This window comes from Phyllostomus discolor, chromosome 3 (genome assembly GCF_004126475.2).
Source record: "Phyllostomus discolor isolate MPI-MPIP mPhyDis1 chromosome 3, mPhyDis1.pri.v3, whole genome shotgun sequence".
NCBI lineage: Eukaryota > Metazoa > Chordata > Mammalia > Chiroptera > Phyllostomidae > Phyllostomus > Phyllostomus discolor.
The window spans coordinates 104926647-104946046 of NC_040905.2; the positions used below are offsets into that span (position 1 = coordinate 104926647).

The following is a 19400-nucleotide window of genomic DNA, read 5'->3' on the forward strand; positions in this document are numbered from 1 at the left end:
TCAGCGGGGGCTGGTCGGATCTCAAAGTAGGCGTGGCCAGACCCTCGGTGCTGCATAGGGGCTGGTGTCGGCGAGGCCCGTGGGCTAAAGACAGGGATCCAGAAGCCTAGGACTCGGAGGGGGAAGAATCCGCGTGGACTCCAAGGACGAGAGGGCGTGGCCCCAGGGGGCGGGGCTTCTGCGCTGTGCCAGCGTCTGCGCAGACTCCGTGGCCGCAGGGCGGAACCGCCTGGGCGGGGGCGGGAGCCGCGGTGGCGGCTGGGCTGACGTGGAGGTTCACGGTTAGCGGGCGCTACGAGTTGCAGGATTGGGGAGCGACGGGCCGGGCCGGGCCGGGCCCTCGGGCCCTCGGCGGCGGCGGTATAAAGCTGGCGACGGGGAGCATGTAATGTCGGAATGCGGAGGCCGCGCCGGCGGCGGCAGCAGCGGCAGCAGCGACGACGCCGAGGAGGAGCGTGGAGGTGGCGGCGTCCCCGCGGGTCTGGGCTCCCTCAGCGCGGCCCCGGCTGGAGCGTCCTCGGTCGACCGGCTCCGTCGTGGACTGCGCGGCGCCTCCCTCATGGCGCGCCGGAGACCCGAGCTGCTCTGTGGGGCCGTGGCGCTGGGCTGCGCGCTGCTCCTAGCTCTGAAGTTTACCTGCAGGTGAGGCGGCCCTCACCACCGAATCACTGACCCGGCACCCCCTCGGCCCAGCCGGCGGCGGGTGACTAGGTCGGGAGTTGTAGCGGTCTCCGCGGGGTGAAGTCGGACCTTGCTTTGCTGGGAACGAGGGACTGGACTCTCTTCAAGGCTAGGGCTTTGCCGGCCACTTTCCCCTCTCCCTGGCCGGCTAGTTATCCAGGTGGCGAGGTGTTCAGATACTGCTCGGCGCCCCTTCAACCTGTTGAGTGCCGACGGTGGGCCACATCCAGAGCTGCTCAGTTGAGGTTTCTTGGGTGTGCACCTGTCACTTCTGCCCAAGCCATAGGACCCTCACCACCCATTTTGCTTCCCTTATGGTTCGAATGTAGTAATAGCAACCATTCGAGTCCCAGACCCCACGGAGAATTCATGCAGTCATTGATCTAACGATTATTTAGCCTCACCCGCTATGGGGAGCACTCGTCTAGGTGAGCGATAAAGATAAAAATTTCTACTCTCCACTTCAGGGGACAGGCAGTAAACAAATAAACTTAATTTTAAAAGGCTTCTGTAAGTGCTGTACTGGGAATGAAGAAGTGAGGGTGGGGCAGGAAGGCTTTCCTAAGTAAGCCACACAGGAAGTTTACACGAGAAGGAGGAGGGGCTAGCATTGGGAAGATATGGGGGAAGAGTGTCCAAGGCAGAGGGAACAAGAAGTGCAAAGGTTCTGAGGCTGGACAAGAATGGTGCTTTCCTGGAACTAGGAAAGGCCCGAGTAGACTGATGCATAATGAGCAGGGAAAATGAAAGTTAAAGGGTCTCTTTGAGAAAGTACACAGACAGAAAATTTGCTTTAAACTTCAGGAGTATTTTTGGCTCACCAAATCCACAGTGTATCTCCTGGTACTCCAGTTTATGTCTGTGTTGCCACTGACCAAGAGGAAGATTTCAATTGCAACATTGTTACTGAACATGTTAAGTGGAATATGTGGCCCTTATTGTCAAACAGGTGTGAAAGGATTGGGGATTTTAGTGAAAAGAAGACAAATTATAATAACTGTCATTGAGCATTTGCCATGTGCCATTAGCTATACTACCAGCATTGTTTTTCAGCCTTGGCATAGCTGATATTCTAGGCCAGATAATTCTTTGTTGTGGGGCACTGTCCTGTTCATCGTAGGATGTTTATTATCCCTGGCTTGTACAGATGTGACAACCTAAAATGTCTCCAGACATAGCCAGATGTCCCCTGGGGAACAAAATTGCCAGTTTGCCAACTACAGCTTACAAGAGTGAATTTATTCATTTGATGCAGAATCTGAGAGCCTAGTGTGTGGATCATTTAAATTTCAATTCCCAATAAAGTCTGGATTACTCTTATCCTTCCAATTTACAGATAAAGGACTTGAGCTTTGGTCATGTTACAAAACTTGACCCAAATCACACCCACCTTTAAGTGAATTTGAATCTTTTATTGTCAGGTACTAGGCTCTTAACCTTGCTCTTTTTATCATGTTCCTTCATCAAGGAAAAAGTACAAAATATTTTGCAAGATAGAATAATTGCAAGGTGGCATCTGGGTCCAAATTAACAGAAGAGGTGTTTACCCTATAAGGATTGCGGGAGCTTACTGACATTAGCTTGTCTGTGTATAAAAATAATGACCTATTAGACATGAAAGTCCTTTCAAAGTTCAGGAAGAAGGAAGAGTGTATGTAAATCCAGTTACTAGAGCATGCAGAATAAGATCCCTGTCTGCTTCAGCTAGGAGGGAGAACCACAGCTTGCCTGTCCAGCTCCTTTTTGTGCCACTGGCAAATTTGAGTTTTCTGATAGACTGAGACTTATTTTTTTTAATCCTATTTGATTGAATGGTGTCATGATACTATTTTCTTGCTGTACAACAGACTCAAACATTTCTGGCCCCCTTTTCCTATTTTACTTTTAAGATCTTTGCCTTAATGAGGACAGAGACTTAATGAAGAGTAGGTTTTTTTAAAAAATTTAATTTTTAATAGCTCCAGTCCTGAAATTATGGAGAACCCTCTTGAGGGTCTGTTGTTTAGCTGAATTCAAACCAGACAGCGTGAGAAAGGTTGATTTTAGGTTGAAACAACTAATAATTACACATTTCTGGACATTTAATCCCTATCCTGCTTGCCTTTCTATGCGTTGAATCTCCATGACTTCATCCTTCTCTGTTACCCTGACTTCATCCTTTCCTTTTACCCTGATTTGGAGGAAAAAAAATGTGTGTGTGTATCTATTTATATGAATATATGCAAACAACTGTTGAATTTTTTGTACCTGAGACTTAGACTTGAAAGCTGCAGGAGGCCTTGGCCGGGTAATCAGTTAATTAGAGTGTCATCCGGATATGTTAAGGTTGTGGTTTCAATCCCTGGTAAGGGCACATAACAAGAAATCAACCAATGAATGCAAATAAGCGGAACAACAAATCGATGCTTCTTTCTCTCTCTCAAAAGAAAAAAAAGCTGCAGGAAATCTTTGATCTAGGTATAGATTCTCAAAAATGTTTAGCAAATTTCAGAGTTAAATGGAAACTTGTGAATGTTTCTGATGGAGCAGAGGCATATGTCTCTCTTCCCTGATAATAATTGGTTTTTGATGGGCCACATATTTTATCTGGTGTGTTGACTTTAGGGACTGCTGTGAACATGTAAAACAGTGATACTAAGTTGATAATTACCATTTGTTTGGCTGTCACATTTTTTTTCTCAAATTGTGTTATTAACACTTAACATGCAATTGGAATAGGACTTGTCTCATCCAGTTATAGTATGTATCAGTTCTTTTTTTTTATTGCCAAGTAACATTTAATTGTAAGAGTATACCCCAATTTATTTATCCTTTCACTTAATGAGTTACTCCAGCTTCTTATGCTTATTATTTAGATGGTTTGTCTTTTCCTATCCTTAATGCTTTCATTCTATCTCTTTATGTTTAAAATGTGTCTCTTTTATAGCATATGATTGGGTCTTGCGTCATTATCCGATGTGGCAATATTTTTCTCATAATTGGATGGTACTGTGTTTTTATATTTATGTAATTGTTGATATGGTTGGGTTTAAGTCTTACTCCTGGTTATTTGTTTTTCATTTGTACCTTCAGTTTTTAGGGTTTCATTTTTATTTTACTAGTTTCTTAGCTAAACTGCTATAATGATTTTATGCCTTTTTAGTGGAGTTATGTGGATAACTCAAGGGGTTTTAGGCCCCTTTAACTTGCTGGGAAGCAACCTCAGAAAAGATCTTTTTGTCTTTTTTTTTTTTTTTTTTTTTACTGTTTTTAGTGAGAGAGGAAGGGGTGGAGAGAGAGAGAAATATTGATTTGTTCCTCTTATTTATACATTCATTGGTTGATTCTTATATGTGCCCTGACCAGGTATCTAACTTGCAACCTTGGCATATCCAGACGATGCTCTAACCAACTTAGCTACTTAGCCAGGGAGACCTTTTTTGTCTTAATGGGAAAGTTGTCGCAGTTCTGTGACTTCTGACCACTTGTTCATTCTTCTTTTTTTTTCCTTCTGAACTTTGTCTTCTCAAGTACTCAAGAAGAGTACTTGTGTTCTAGTTAAATGGTCTGTTGTTTTGTTATTCTGTATTAAACTTCGAATTATGATACGTATCTGGAAAAATCTGTATTATTATTTAATTATTACTTTTGCCTGAATGCCCTGGATAAGTACAGGCCAACTCCAGCTAATATGCTTTATGTTTTCTTAAGGTTGAGTTGAGATGTAAGCATTTCCTATAGAAATCTTAGCAGAAGCCACATGTGCTCCCTCCCCTTAATTCTGAGCAAGCTTACTGGTGGCTCTGAAGCCCTGGAAATCAGTGGCTCCTGTGGAGAACAAGACTGCGGAGAGATCAAGGTGAATGTTGGGTGTGGAGGCAAGAATATGGATTATTCAGAGACATTCTTCTCCTCTGTTCTCCCTTGCTGTCCCATTCTACACCTGGGGACACAGTATTATAGAATAATTTCTAGCATATTTTTTATGTCTTTCATTCTCTAAGCTACATATTGCCTTAATACAGAATATGACTTTTTTACTCCAGGACAGTGTTTTAGGGACTCCATTTTCTTATTTTAAAAGAAGACCCAAGCTTCATTCTTCCCCATGAAGCTGTTGTTGGAAGAAAATAAACTCAGTGATCTTGTTTGTGTTTGCTCTTTTTTTAGTCGAGCAAAAGATGTGATAATACCAGCAAAGCCACCTGTCAGCTTTTTCTCCTCGAGGTCTCCGGTTCTTGACCTCTTCCAGGGTCAGCTGGACTACGCAGAACATGTTCGTCGGGATTCGGAGGTGGTGCTGCTGTTCTTCTATGCCCCATGGTGTGGACAGTCCATCGCTGCCAGGGCAGAAATTGAGCAAGCAGCGAGTCAGCTTTCAGACCAGGTAATGCTGACATTTGGCCTAAGAATCAAATGACTGTCAGTCCTGTTGTAGAGCAGGTTGTCCACATAGAGACATCTTACCCAGCTGGCTGATTTTGCCAAGTTGAAGGCCTCGAGCACTTTGTAAATTCTAAAGCCTTCTATAAAGGAGCAAAAGATTTCTGACTGTGATGATTCCGGTTAGCAGCAGGAGCAGATTCTGCATCTCATGATATAGGCCAGTGCTCATTCCAGAGTGCCACGCTCTTTGGTTTTTATGCTGAAGTAGGTGGGGGACTGAAAATCTTAGTTGAATATCTATTTGATATTTGCTAGTTAGGTATTTTATTTAGGAGAAGTTTATGCATCATGACTACAGTGTAGCTTGCTGACCTTTTAATTCCCGTATTTGGATCAGAACTATATTTAACAAATAATGAACGAGTGCATCCTAAGTGCTAGGTAAGAGGGCTGTATAGGCAAATGAGTCATCTGTATTGCAGTGGTTTTCAACCCAGTGGATCCAATTGTTCTTATAAAACATGTCTTTTATCTTTATTCCTTTTTATGCCCTGAAAAGGAATTCATAGATAAGAAAACCTTCCTACACATAAAATTTCAAAGTAGTTAATCTAATGCACTAATTATAACTTAAAGGTGGTGGGGGGAGCAAAGTAATGTATAATCAAATCATATGTTTGAGTTTGTAAATGCTTCGGTAAAATAAGTCCTTGCACCTTTATGTAGAGCTACCATGGATGGGGTGGTTATAAATAGAGATTGATACAGGTGTAACGCATTGGACTCAGATACCATGGGGGCATTGCTCTTGGTGATTTGATTTTTCTAAAGAATAAACAGCTCTTGGTAAAGGTCTGAACCAAACAAAGTACTTTCTTCCCTCAGTTGACACAGAAGTTGCCTTCCTGAGAAATTCAGTGAACACCAAAACCATATTTTGGGTTCACATATAAAACAGAGTTAGGTTCTGGGCTCCAACAAACAGGTTTTCCCCAACTACTGTGGGATGACTCTTCCCTGTGTACAGCAGTTTTGAGCATTGCAGAGTATCTACCATAGCCCCTGCCCACTACCCACCACAAGCCCTGTAGTCCCCCATCTTCCTCAGTCATTGCAAGAAGCAATAAAGCATGTACAGACTTCTTAGCGGCTGCTGCTGGGACCCGCTGATCGGAGGTTACTTAAGCAGACAGCTGAGTTCCTGAAGTTCATTTGGAACTCTCAGTTGGTTTTTCTTAGAAAGAATGTTATAAATGGTGACTAGACTTCCTGCTCAGCCCAGTAAAACTTAACCATTACATATCCCTGAATGTGGTACCAAGTACTACTTAAATATAACTCTTCATTCCCTATAACACTGATTCTTGCTGTGGGGGGTGGGGGGGGACAGGTAATTTTGTGTTCCAGCTATGGGCCCATGGATTTGATCTATTCCCGTCTTTCCTTTACTGTCCTCCAGCCTGAAATTTAAATGGCAAATAGTAATTAAGCTGGCAGATACTTCCAGGGAAGAAATGGGAACTCTAATGGAGCAATGGGAGGCAAGCAGCATGTTCCATAAAGGAAATCACCACTTTACCAGTCATTCCCCAAGTTTTCTGAATGTAGAGAACAAGTGGAGAATATTATATATTAGGGTGTCAGTCACTTACTATCTTATCTTACTGCCAGCTTAAGCAGTGTGCCCTTCAGAGTGATTACACAGGAATAGTATTTGGGAGTGCCTGGTCCCGTGCTGTTCTGCACAACAGCTCTGTAGGCTGATGTTGGTGTCCCTGTTCTTCTGAGGCGGGACCTGAGGCTTAGAGGGCATAACAGTCTGTTAAAGATCACGCAAGTGGTTGACGTCAGAGTGCCATAAACAACTGAATGGGACTGCCTTTTTTTTTTTTTCCAAAAAGTTTCCCAGCTCCTAAATTGGGAGCTTATTGTTTTGTGTTCTCAGTAGGGTAAAGGAGCAGGTTTATTTTTAGAAACAGGCAAAGATCTTTTGAGCCACATTGCTTAGTAAAATGAGTTACCATGGTAGATTGTGCCCTGTTTCTGAGTAAAAATGAGGTATCAACCTTATGTAAAGTTGCATTTGCTTTTCTTTCTCATAAATAGATTCTAAAAGGAGCTGTAAAGAGTTTCCGCTAAGTTTGAGCAATATTGCCATCTAGCAAGGATAAGGAATCTAAGAGTGCCTTTTTGTAGTCTTCATATTTTTTCAATATTAATTATAAAAAATTTAAAACATATAGCAGAGGTGAAGGAATTTTCCATATTCTTGCCACTTAAATTCTACTGTTAACGTTTTATTATATATTTAGTCATCTTAATTATCCCTCTAATCAGTGGTTTTCAGCCAGTGCAGTTTTACCCCTCAGGGAACCTTTGGCAATGTCCAGAGGTATGTTTTTGGTACTTGAGAGGGGAAAGTTAGTGGCATCTAGTGGGTGGTAAAGACCAGGAATACTGCTAAACACTATATGTCATCCTACATCCAGAGCATAGGAGAGCCCCCCACAACAAAAGCAAGCATAACAACAATGAAAAAACCCTCACGACAGTTCAAGCCCAAAATTTCAATACTGCCAAACTATTAATTCATCTAATTAACTATTAATTCTAACTATTAATTCATCTAATTTGTGGTACATTTCAAAGTAAGTTGCAGGCATAGGGACACTTCTTAAATACTTCAGTATCCACCTAAAAATAGGTACTTAATATATATTTTTTGCTCTTTAATATTGTTTTAGAAGATAGCTTTAATCATCTATTATTATTATTAGTTTTTAATGTAGCCATTAAAAATGGTCCTTCAAAATTTGTGATGTTTTATTGGTAGGTAGCATGTTTTCATTCTCAGATGCTCGGTATAACTATCAAATACATATCCTTATACTAAGTTTTAGGTTAATCATGTTTACAAAAAGTTCTTTGGTGCTTGTTCCCTTTAGACTTCATAGGAAATCATTTTCCTCTTGGGCCAGACTCCGAAATACTCAGTCCTAGCTTGACACTACAAATAAGAACCTTTCTTTTTTTTATCATAACAGTCAATGATGGCCTTTTTTGAACTCTTGAAACAATTTTTTTATACTTTCTGTTTCAGAGAGGAGTAGTTCCATATCTACAATTTTATCTTTTAAGTCTTTGTTGTTTTTCAGTTGTTATTCATAGTCATTTGAAACCTTTTTTGACTCTGCAGGTGTTGTTTGTGGCAATTAACTGTTGGTGGAACCAGGGAAAATGTAGAAAACAGAAGCATTTCTTTTATTTTCCTGTAATATATCTGTATCATCGGAGGTAAGAAATTTTAAGTAGTGTTTCTAATTCCAACTAAGTTTTTCAATTTTGAAGTGATTTTGTTTTTTCCTATTTAAAAACTTTAGATAGATTGATAAAATACATATAAGTAAAAATAAAAAAAGGATCTGGATAATTTTATCAGCTGTACATTACCACTGTGTTTTGATTTGTATTCTCTTGTCAATGTATATCCACCCCATCTCCCTTTAAAAAAAAAATAAAAACATGGTATGTAGTAATACTCTTTCCTAAACTGTTTTTTCTGATTTTTGTGAATATTTTTTCATGTTATTATATATTCTACAGCATTGCTTTTAATAGTACCAGTTACTCCATTGTGTGGCTGTACATTTCAGATATTCTAAAAGTATTTTATGGTATAAAAATACACAAAAGGCCTTATCCTTTGTCTGGCAAGATAGCATGGGAGAGCATAATCAAGAGGGTATTATCCCGTCTTTTCAATTGGGAAGAATATTACCACAAATCCACAATCCTGTACTGATAATTCTAAAATCCAAAAAGCTCTGAAAACCTGAAAGACTTCATAAATTTTGTCCCCAAATACATTCATCTGGTCTGAAGTAACAAGAGGCTGCCTATAGTCTTCATCCCATTTAAGGTGTCAGTTTATTCATTTTGCTGCAGAAACATTGGTGTTTGATTTTGGAGTACTTCCCAGACCTTGTTATAGGTGTTAAGTACTGTTTAAAATTTGACTTGAAGGATTTTGGAGACATGAGATGGGATTCTGGACTTTGTTCAGTGTAGTTGGCCTGAAGTCTGTTCATGAAAGTAAAATGGGTCAAGAAGATGTGATTAGTAAGAGTTTTACTTTTTAGATTTTATTTTTTTCTCTCCCTCTAAATTTCTTGGGCCTAATCAATGGGGATTTATAACAAACATCAACAAATTATCATTTGTGGATTACCTGTCACATTCCATCCCACTTCCATGTCTCTAACATACAAATGTTGTGTGACATACAGTGTTGCTTCTCAGGAGCTATTAAATAGTATTTGGGCAAAACATCCTTCCCTACCCCATCTCCACCCTCAAGATTTCTAGATACATGAATACTTTCTCAGAGTAACTTTCTCATGATTACTTTTTTTTCCTAAGGTAAGTATAAAGTGCTATGCTTGAAGGTTCTAAAAGTCTGTACTCTTGTTAATGGGGTGATGATCTTGCATTTCTTTTCTTGGAAATAGAAAATATTTGGTAATAGGAAATTGGACACACATGCCTAGTGAGGAGTATAGGACTTGCAACTGTATGTCCGAGACAGCTGCCAGAAGTAGACTTAACCTGATGTGACATTAAAATCAGTAGGATTTCCTTGAATCAAGTACAAAATGTTATTTTGGGGTATGTGATTTGCAGTATTTTCTTACACTGTTTGTTTTCTTAGATTTATAGAAATATTGAAAGGACATGAAAGCCCTGGCTGGCATAGCTCAGTGGATTGAGCTCGGGCTGCGAACCAAAGTGTCGCAGGTTCGATTCCCAGTCAGGGTACATGCCTGGGTTGCAGGCCATAGCCCCCAGCAACCACACATTGATGTTTCTCTCTCTCTTTCTCTCTCTCTTCCCTCTCTAAAAACGAATAAATAAAGTCTTAAAAAAAGACATGAAAGAGACTTTAGAAAGATCTAAAGATCTCACTTTATAGATCAGGAATTTGAGTTTGGTACTCACCTTCAAGTGCTTGCCCCTCATCCTTACCTGTTAAAATTTTACCTGTTTAAGTCAGTCCAGGCCTATTAATACTCATTTCAACATACGCCATTCCCAGTGTGTCAAAAACAGAAGAAAGTGCCAAGGTACAGAAATACTCAAAAGGTGGCCTTTTACCTTTTCATAATCTGTTTAAGAATATTCATCCTGCCTGGGTGGCTGGGTTAGAGAGTTGTCCCTTTGCACATCAGAAGGTTGAGGATTTGATTCCCATTCAGGGCACATAAGTAGGTTGCATGTTCGATCCCTAGTTGGGGCATCTATGGGAGGGAACTCATTGATGATTCTCTCCCACATCGATGTTTTGCTGTCTCTCCCCTTTCTTTCTCTCTCCCTTCCTCTTTAAAATCAATAAACATATCCTCCGGTGAGGATTTAAAAGTTAGAAAAAAAAGACTCTTCAAACCTTCTATTTTACGTATACCACATATGAATGACTGTATCCCTTCAACTAAACTCTTGTATTTGGTTGTCTTGAGATCCTTTTGGTCAGTGTGTTTACAAATGTGATCCTTGAGTCTCATCACTGGGCAGACTGTAGCTGTTTTGTGTGTTGTTTCTGTTGTGTGTATAATGACTTACCTAGTTGTAGCTGCTTAAAGAGATTAATAGGCTTTTCTGTTTTGTGAAAGCAGGTTTCACTTTTTTGTCTTGTACTAATACCAGTTACAAAGATAATTTATAAAAGGTTCTGAAGCAGAGAGTAGTTTCTCAAAACACTCTGTATAAAGTGACCTAGGACCTCAGCAGCCCTAGGTCAGTTTGTCCTATGGTGATGGCTATAGTGTGTTGCTAAAACATGCTCCCCATCCTGCACTCTGGGTTCTTCTCATTACAAGTCACGGCGACCCTTGTAACATCATGCCAGGAAAACTCAGCAGAGCCTCTTCGCTTGAGTAGATGAGATCTCCAGATTTGTTGGCTCCCTTTGCTGAATAAAAGAAGTTACCAGATGATTTTTTTTATTTCTTCCTTTAAAAATTGTTGGTGGTTGAGGGAGGTGATTTTTAAACTAGTTGTTAAAATTAGTTAACAAATTTGTTGTAGTAAGTCTTGAATTATAGAATTGTTAATTCTGTCTTCCAGTTATGTATGTGGAATGCTATTTTTATTTTTTTCATGCTAGTATTTCTTTCCATCATATTCTGCATTGCACACTGAAGAATTGTTATCATATTGTATATGTGTTAATTTCTGTAACCATGTATCATAGTATTATGATCATAGCATTTATATAATTCTTTACTGTGCTCTGTCTGTTCTTGCTATTAACAGTAAGTTTAATGTCAGTTTCTGTTTAGAGAGAAGAATGGTTATGGAGTTGCTGAATTTCACCATATTCCCTACCCCTTTCACATATATACCATTCAATTATACTTGAGCAGTGTCTGTTGGTATTGTACAAAATTGAAGAAAGCCATGTGAGGATTCTGATTAGCTTATTAGGAGGATAACTGAATGTTACTGGTATTGGTTAGCAATACTAAATTAAATTCCTGTGTATCCCCCAGCACAATTGGAATGAAAAATAAGGAAAATCATTTATACAAGTCCCTGACTTGTATCTTCACATAATTTTTTGTTGTTGCAATAAAGCTTTAAAGTTCATTTAGTGATCCTTTGTGTAAATGCCTATAGGAAAGTTTAATATCTACTTTTCAGTAGGCCAAGGGCCAACTACTCAAAGGAAAGTCTGCCCCTCTACTTTGAGTTGTGTAGTTCAGATTCTGGAGTCCTTTACCACTCAGTCAGTTTCCAAGGTTGCCTTTCTATTTTGTTTTTTAAGGAAACATGGGAATTAATTCATTTTTTAGAGATTGTTTGTAATGGCTGCTTGTGCCTTTCTTCATATAAATGCTTCTTAATTGGCCCTTCAGTCACCTCCTGAGACAAAGAATGCCACTTAACCTAGGAACCAGTCAGGATCTAAAGCAGGACATTTTCATTTTGTGTTGTTGGTGATTTCAGTTGTACATTACAGGTTTAATGCATGGTGTATTATTTTAATTTTTATTTTTTTGGTACTAGTTTTGGACCAATCGAATACAAAGGCCCCATGAGTGCTGTTTACATTGAGAAGTTTGTCCGCCGGGTGATGAAACCACTTCTGTACATCCCATCTCAATCAGAATTACTAGATTTTCTCTCAAACTACGAGGTACCTGTCTTTCATATCTCCTCCCATTCCGAAGGCTTCACTGGATTTTATTGGGTTATTTGTATTAGAAAAGTTGTTTATACCTCCTGATTTGCAGCAGGTAAAAGATTGCATTATAGATAAGCCCAATTAAATGCTTTTTGAGATACTTCATTATAGGGATGGTTTGGTCAAGTGGGTTTGGAGAAAATAGAATGCTTGTAAAACCTTGTTTATTTTTTATCTGGAAGTTTTCAACAATTTATAATTTGTCTCACAATTAACTTAGAGTATGTAACAATTAACTTACAATTATATTCAGCTGCAAATTTCTAAAAATTTTATTTGATGCTTTACTTAACCCATGTATCTCATCTGACTGATGAGATACCTACTTTTTCAGGTTAGCCTTTAAAAACAAAACACAACCGGAAATACATTCTTTTATATTTAAAGTGCCTAACTATTTTAAGGTCTTATCAGTAAGTTTCCTAACATGACTTCTCTACTGCTTTCCCATTGACAGCTTCAACCCCTGGTAAATTATTTTTATAGGAAGTTCAGTGTGTATGCAGAACAGCTTATTATTGACAGGCCAGTATAAAGCTTAAAATAATCTCAATAAAATATAAAAAAGAGTTTCACAAGAACTTTATTGGACCAAGTATAAAATCATATACTTGGGTACAACAAGTGGAAGTGCTGAATCTACCACACTACCAGGTAACTAGCAGCAAGTAAAAATGATACTTAGATACAACAAAATCAAGACCATAACTATCTGATAGAGATAAAAACCATATGAATCCAAACCTCACTAATTTAGAATTTAGTAATAGTGATGGGTTGAATTTTTGAGCTATGTAGATTTTATGTAGATTGGATTTGGATTTTTTCACTAGAATATCATGTACAGCTTTTCCATTCATGTTAGAAATACTATTTATTAACTATCGGCATATTTCCCAAGTAGCAGTATTGATACCTTTTTCTTCTGCTTGTAGTTCTCAGATGTGTGTATTACAGTAAATGCTTCTTTATTCTTAACGTGGATAAAGGATGGATTTCTGTTCCCCTCACATGCTTGTCTCCTGGTTTGCCTTGTTAGGCTGGTGGGCAGAAGCTATACTGGGAGGCGGGGCACCTGTACCTAGTCTCTAGGTCTGTGACTTGGGATAGGTTACTCACCTGCCAGGCATCAGGGGCCTGAAACAGGGTGTTCTTGAGACTTCTTTTAACTCTTAGATGCAGTAATTGTCTGATAAGTGGGTTTTCACGGAGATTTGCAGTAGATGGCAGGCAGAGTCACTAGAAGTAGTATAGCAAAATGGTGGAGAATCAGGATTCAGAATAGACCTGAACTCTTATCACTTATTAGCTGTGTGTCCTGAGACTAGTTACTTATCCCCCTTAAGCCTCCATTTCCTTATCTGTAACACACACTAAACGAGAAAGGATGAAAATGCCTAGGATGAAGTTCCAATAAATGAAAAAAAATCTTGTATATTTATCTCTATTGAGAGAACTTAAAATGTGCATAATACCTGACAGTATTCCCTACTTATATTTAAAAAAAAAGCCCTTTCTTTGTTTTATAATTAGGAGGGTAAATACGACCTGTAAGGGCTAAGTAGTCTTTCTTCAGTTGTGCGCTGTTGAGAGTTTTGTAAAATACTGTGCCCAGTTTTGATTGTTATCCTTTGTTTTTTCTTTAAGTTTTAAATCTCTTCAGAAAAGTAAAGAGAATATTGGGAGAGTAGCTGTGGTACATCAACAGATATAATACAACATGTGTTTACCTTTCCAAAAAAAAAATGTAGAAGAAATTGAGATCATTGCCTTGGATGGTGTGGCTCAGTTGGTTGGAGTGTTGTCCCATAACTGAAAGGTTGTGGGTTTGATTCCCAGTCAGGGCACATACCTAAGTTGTGGGTTTGATCCTCTATCCACATGTGTATGGTATTTCTCTCCCTCCCCCTCTCTCTAAAAGCAATGAAAAATTGTTCTCTGGTGAGTATGATAAAAAAAATTAAGAAAGAAATTGAGATCATTGACCTTAGTAAGAGCACTGAGGGCAGCTTTATGATTATTTCCAGCTCTGTCAGAAATTTATATCCAGAGAGATCTGAGCCAGTTCTTAGCAGAGGTCATGTGATAAGGAGGGCTCAGCTAGGATTCTAGAGGCCTAAGATTTAGCAAGTTTCTGATTTCTGAGTTTTACACAGATTTTCCTACTCTAAAATAAGGGAGTTGGCTCAGATAATCCCTCCTGACTATTTTGCCCTTGGTGAAGTTTGAAGAGGTTGAAAAGAGATAGAAGGTTCATCAGTTTTCGGTTCAAAAGTATTTTTGTGACAGTGCCTTTGAACATCTGTATTATAGATTTTTCTAATTTTTTTAATTTCTTGCCTCTAAGATGTTCAAAGTGTTCTCTCTAGTTGTATGTGCAGGAGGGACAGATGCATGTTTATAACTGGGCAGCAAGGATGAGTTCTTAACCTTTATTTAGTGTCTCCATTCTCCATTCTTTTAACCTGCTTTTCAGCAGTGCTTTTAGAGATTATGTTCCTAGTTTAACAATGAGTTCACATCAGACTCACTGATGTGCTAGAGACGTTACTCCAGGTTTTTTTGGCAGCCCAGCTCGCTTAATTAGAATGAAGTACAGCAGCGATTTAGAATGCCTTTAAATAGAACCAAGAGAGTGCTACTAAGATGGGACTCCTGTACAGCTTCTGTTGGCCTTTAAAGGAACTTCCTCTCCTAAACTGTACATGGCTTTTGTCATGAGTTTTCTCTTTCGCTGGGCTGCTTCTCACTTAGATGAAATCATCTGGTTGACAAGAGACAATATTGATTAATTGTGACAGAACTCGATAGTCAAGCCCACGATGACACTTGTGACCATGTATCTCATGGAACATACCAAATATGGCCTAGAAAGAAGTGATATCCGTTGTATTACACACACTGTGTAAGAGAATATAAGGATAATATTCCAGGTCAAAAATGAAACACTGTCATAATTTGACAGTTCAATAAATAGGAAAGTTAAAGGAGGTCCCATTCTAGAGCACTATATGCTTTTGGACATTCTTCTGAATTAAGATTTCTCAATCTCAGCATTATTAACATTTGGAGTCAGATAATGTGTGTGTGTGTGTGTGTGTGTGTGGTGGGAGGCTGTCCCGTGCTTTGCAAGATGTTTAGCAGCATCCTTGGCCTTTACCTGCTATTAGCAATACCCGCCCCCCCCCCCCACTCTTAGTTTTGACAACCAAAAATATCCTGGCATTATCAAATGTCCCTTGGGGGAAGGGGTGCAAAATAGCCCCATTTGAGAACCGCTGTTCTAAATTATTGTTTCACCAAATAAGGCCTTAAGATGATACCTCTTAGTTGTTAATACATGCACATCTTCTTTTCATGTAGCACACAATGCCACAGTCTAATTGTTGCAGCTTTATCTGCTTGTAAGAGTGACAGAGAGAAGAGAAAATTAAGGAGTGCCTTGACTAGAGAATTCTGGAGTGTTATTTGTGGGAGATGAGTGAGTTATATTGTCATCAATAGAGCTGTCCCTGATATTCAACCTTTTAAATCATTCATCCGTAACTACCACCCCCGCGTCCAGAAAAGCATGCATCCTAGGTATGTTAAAGACCTTGCTGATTTAAAGAAATCTTTCTGAGAAAGATTCTTGTATTGACCAAGAGTCTTATCTCCTAATTTACATTTTTTATAAATATGGATTTCATTATCAAATATGTTAAATTTAGGTATATCAGGATTAGGCTGAAATAATTATTTAATATTTTTGTGGCACTTCTGAGGTTTGTTAGAATAGCATTGTTTTTTTTTGCTTATGTCTCTAGATGTGTGTTTGTCATGTCTCGTAGTAGTGCATTTGATAATTTCCCCCTCATTTAAAAAATATATTGAGCCCTGGCTGGTGTGGCTCAGTGGATTGAGTGCCAGCCTGTGAACCAAAGGGTCACCGGTTAGATTCCCAGTCAGGGCACAAACCTGGTTTGCTGGCCAGGTCCCCAGTGCGGGGTGCATGAGAGGCAACCACACAGTGATATTTTTCTTCCTCTCTTTCTTTCTCCCTTCCCTTCTGTCTAAAAATAAATAAATAACATCTTAAAAAATTGATTAATTCTAAGTTGATTTGTCTCTAATCCATATATTCGTGAACATCATAAAATTATACAGTTTGTATTATTTGGGAAGTGTTGATCTGAAATTAACAACTTTCTATATTGACATAAGCTTTATAATAATAAATGTATACTGAACTCTACTTATATGTGCTTATATTGCTATTATGGAGAGGAGTCCTCTAATTGTATCTTGGTTTGAATTTGGGTAAGTCCTACAAATGAATCCTTTCAACAGTCTTTTTATGTTATTTGATAATGAATTAGAAGAGTAGAAGTTTGTAACCAATGGAAAATATTTTGACTTAGATATTTCAGACCTGCCGAAATCAGATTGTTCATCATATACCATCGTTTTATGTTTACAAAATATGACTCTGAACTCAGATGCAATTTTAAGAAAAATAATTTTTTTTTAATTTATTGAACACTGTGAAAAGACATTAAACGGTGAATAGTATAAATAAATACCTGACTCTCTAAATTCAAAGTACTTTAGTCATTACAAGCAAACCGATAATGAATAAACTGTGCTTCGCTAAGTGCCTTCCTTTTTTCAGTGCTTTTGCTTCTCATCTTCCCAAAAGCCATATGAGATAGATGGAAATTGTAGACCCTTTGAACAGGTTAAGAAGATAAGGTACAGAGAGTGGAGATGTCTTACCCTAAGTGGAGACTGGACTGTAGCCCAGGTCTGGCTCCCCAAATTCTTCCTGGTACACAAAGAAATGTTTAAGTAGGCTTTCTGAGTGAAACTTTAGTAGGTAGCTAGAGGTTAAAACATTGAATATTTAACTATTTTATGTCATTTTTGAACCCTTCTCTTTCATGATAGAAAATTTTTGAAGGTGTTGGCTTGTTAATTTGACTCATTTTTCCTTCATTTTTAGCAATGGTTCTAATAATAAATAGTGATAAAGGATAGGGCTATGGCTGTTGACTTACTGTTAAAGGAAGAGAATTTTTACCATTTGCTATTATTAATTGGGTAATTAGCATTTATTCTGCAGAACTGGGAGTATTCCATGTGTGATAATCACAATATGGAGGTAGGGTAGGTAGGGCCTAGAATTTTCTTCCCAGATATGCACTAAAGTCATAGCTACCTTATACATAAGGAATATAGCTAAAAACTGAAGTGAACTTGCCAGGGCATACTACAGAGGGGGAGATCAAGAGCTTTAAGTCATCTCATTATAAACCATGTTAAGAACTTTTACTTTCTTCATTGACTCCAGTTGTGGAATTAGTGTTCCTTGTGGTTCTTGCCTGTTTAAGATACAGACAGGAAAATGTCCTTTATTACTTGTGGACAACATAGGCAAACATATCTGAGTGTCATTTTTATTTTGGTGGACATTAAGTTGATTGGAAAGGAGATAGGATTGAGTAATGGTAATGTCACTTTCAAAGACACTAGTTTTATGGCTCTTGTGATTTTGGTATTTTTTAAGGCATCTTTTGGTTGAGGTATCAGTAGTTTCTTCATTACTAATGTTTTCTTTCTGCCTTTTTTTTTTTATCAGAATCATCTGATTTGTACCTTATAATTTACCCACTGAATGCCAATAGTATTATTTAGGACTTTTATCCTACATATGCAACCAAAATGTTTCTAAATCTTTTCATGAAGTTCTGTAATTTATTCATTTAAGAGTAGTGATTTAGTGTACATCTACTCATTCATTCTTATCAGTTATGGTAAACCAAATTATTTTACATTTAAGTGGGGTGGGAAAAGGCTTGGGAATCTTTTGGAGCAGGAATCATGGTGATGGGTAAATTGCCAGGTGACAGAAAGCCTGAGCATTTTGGAGAAAAACCTAGTAGAATGTCTGGTACCTGCTGTTGTTTGTTAATAAGAGACTACTCTGAATGCTGAGCAAGTAGATACTGTTTCTGTAAATTTATGGTTTTATAGCATTGTGAACTAGTTTTAAGTTCGCTAGGTATGAGTTAACATTAGTGCCAAGATACTTCAACTGCTATTGAGTAAAAACACACTGAGGTAACTGTTCTCATGACCACTAGAGGGTGTGTACGTCATCTGCTGAAATTTATGCCACATTGCAAATAGTATTCACTTAAAAAACAAGTGTTTAATGCTGATGAGGATTTGCTGGCCTCCTATAAATAGCCTATTTTTAACCTCCTCATTATAGCAGGCATGGAATATATGGTACATTGTGGAATGGAATTGAAAACACAAATTGGGTAAAATTATAATCTGGTATTCATTGTCTTGTGTTCTTTGCTAAATTATAAACTTGATAAAGGAGTATTGTCTTATTTATCTTTTTTATCCCCATTCATTCACTAACTAATGTTTATTTTGTGCCTGTTCAATGCTGGAAATGTGATGCTGAATGAGAAAGCCTCTGTTTCATGGAGTTCTAATGTGGAGATAGCTAACAAAGCAAAACAGATAAACAAGGGTTTGGGTAGTGTCCTCTCAAAATTCATGTGTACAGTTGAGTTCCCATGACTGTTCACCTGGTAGCTATTTAAGCATCTGGGAGTGGACTAATAGAAACAGTGCAGTTGGAACCTGGACTCAGGTGATCTTTATACATGGTGAGCGACAGAGTGAGGAAGGACAATTTATGTGCCAGCAGGGCTTGCACCCCGGCTATAACCCAGTATCAAGCTGGCTTATGTGCTCTGCCTGTTCATCTAAAAGAGAGCCTCAAAAGTATATTAAGCAGAGTTAGAGTTGTCCTTTGAACCAGCCACTGGCTTATTTGCAGCTGAGCAAACAAGGGGCTTAGACTTAGAGAGGTCTGCATATGTGAATATGCATGTTTTATTCCCCAAATTTCCCTTTTTCCAGATTTAAGAAAGAGCTGTGGAGGGAACTCTGAAATATATAATCACTTCTCAAATACAACTTCTGTTGGGGAGACAGTTAAACTTTGGGGAAATAGTTGCAAAATTTCTTTTACCTAAAGCATAACCAGAGCCAGTTTAGTAACTTTTAAATGATAATTTGTAGTAGAAATAAACAGGTAACTGTCACTGTACTT

General features: G+C 38.6%; 1 protein-coding gene and 1 long non-coding RNA gene across 2 annotated transcripts in view; one reads left to right on the top strand and one right to left on the bottom strand.

Annotated features, from left to right (window-relative positions):
- The first annotated feature begins 256 nt into the window (after positions 1 to 256).
- The window catches only part of TXNDC11 (thioredoxin domain containing 11), a 62088-nt gene continuing 42944 nt past the window's right edge, over positions 257 to 19400 (top strand). The window contains exons 1-4 of the mRNA XM_028519674.2: positions 257 to 642; positions 4831 to 5047; positions 8243 to 8340; positions 12109 to 12238. Coding sequence (XP_028375475.1) covers positions 389 to 642; positions 4831 to 5047; positions 8243 to 8340; positions 12109 to 12238 — 699 coding nt within the window. The 5' untranslated portion in view covers positions 257 to 388. The remainder of the gene's footprint in view (positions 643 to 4830; positions 5048 to 8242; positions 8341 to 12108; positions 12239 to 19400) is intronic.
- On the bottom strand, positions 1757 to 17716 carry LOC118499572. Its single transcript, XR_004902067.1, has 3 exons — positions 17705 to 17716; positions 8068 to 8071; positions 1757 to 1947 (listed from the first exon to the last, which is right to left on the bottom strand). It is a non-coding gene; the product is annotated as an uncharacterized LOC118499572 (long non-coding RNA).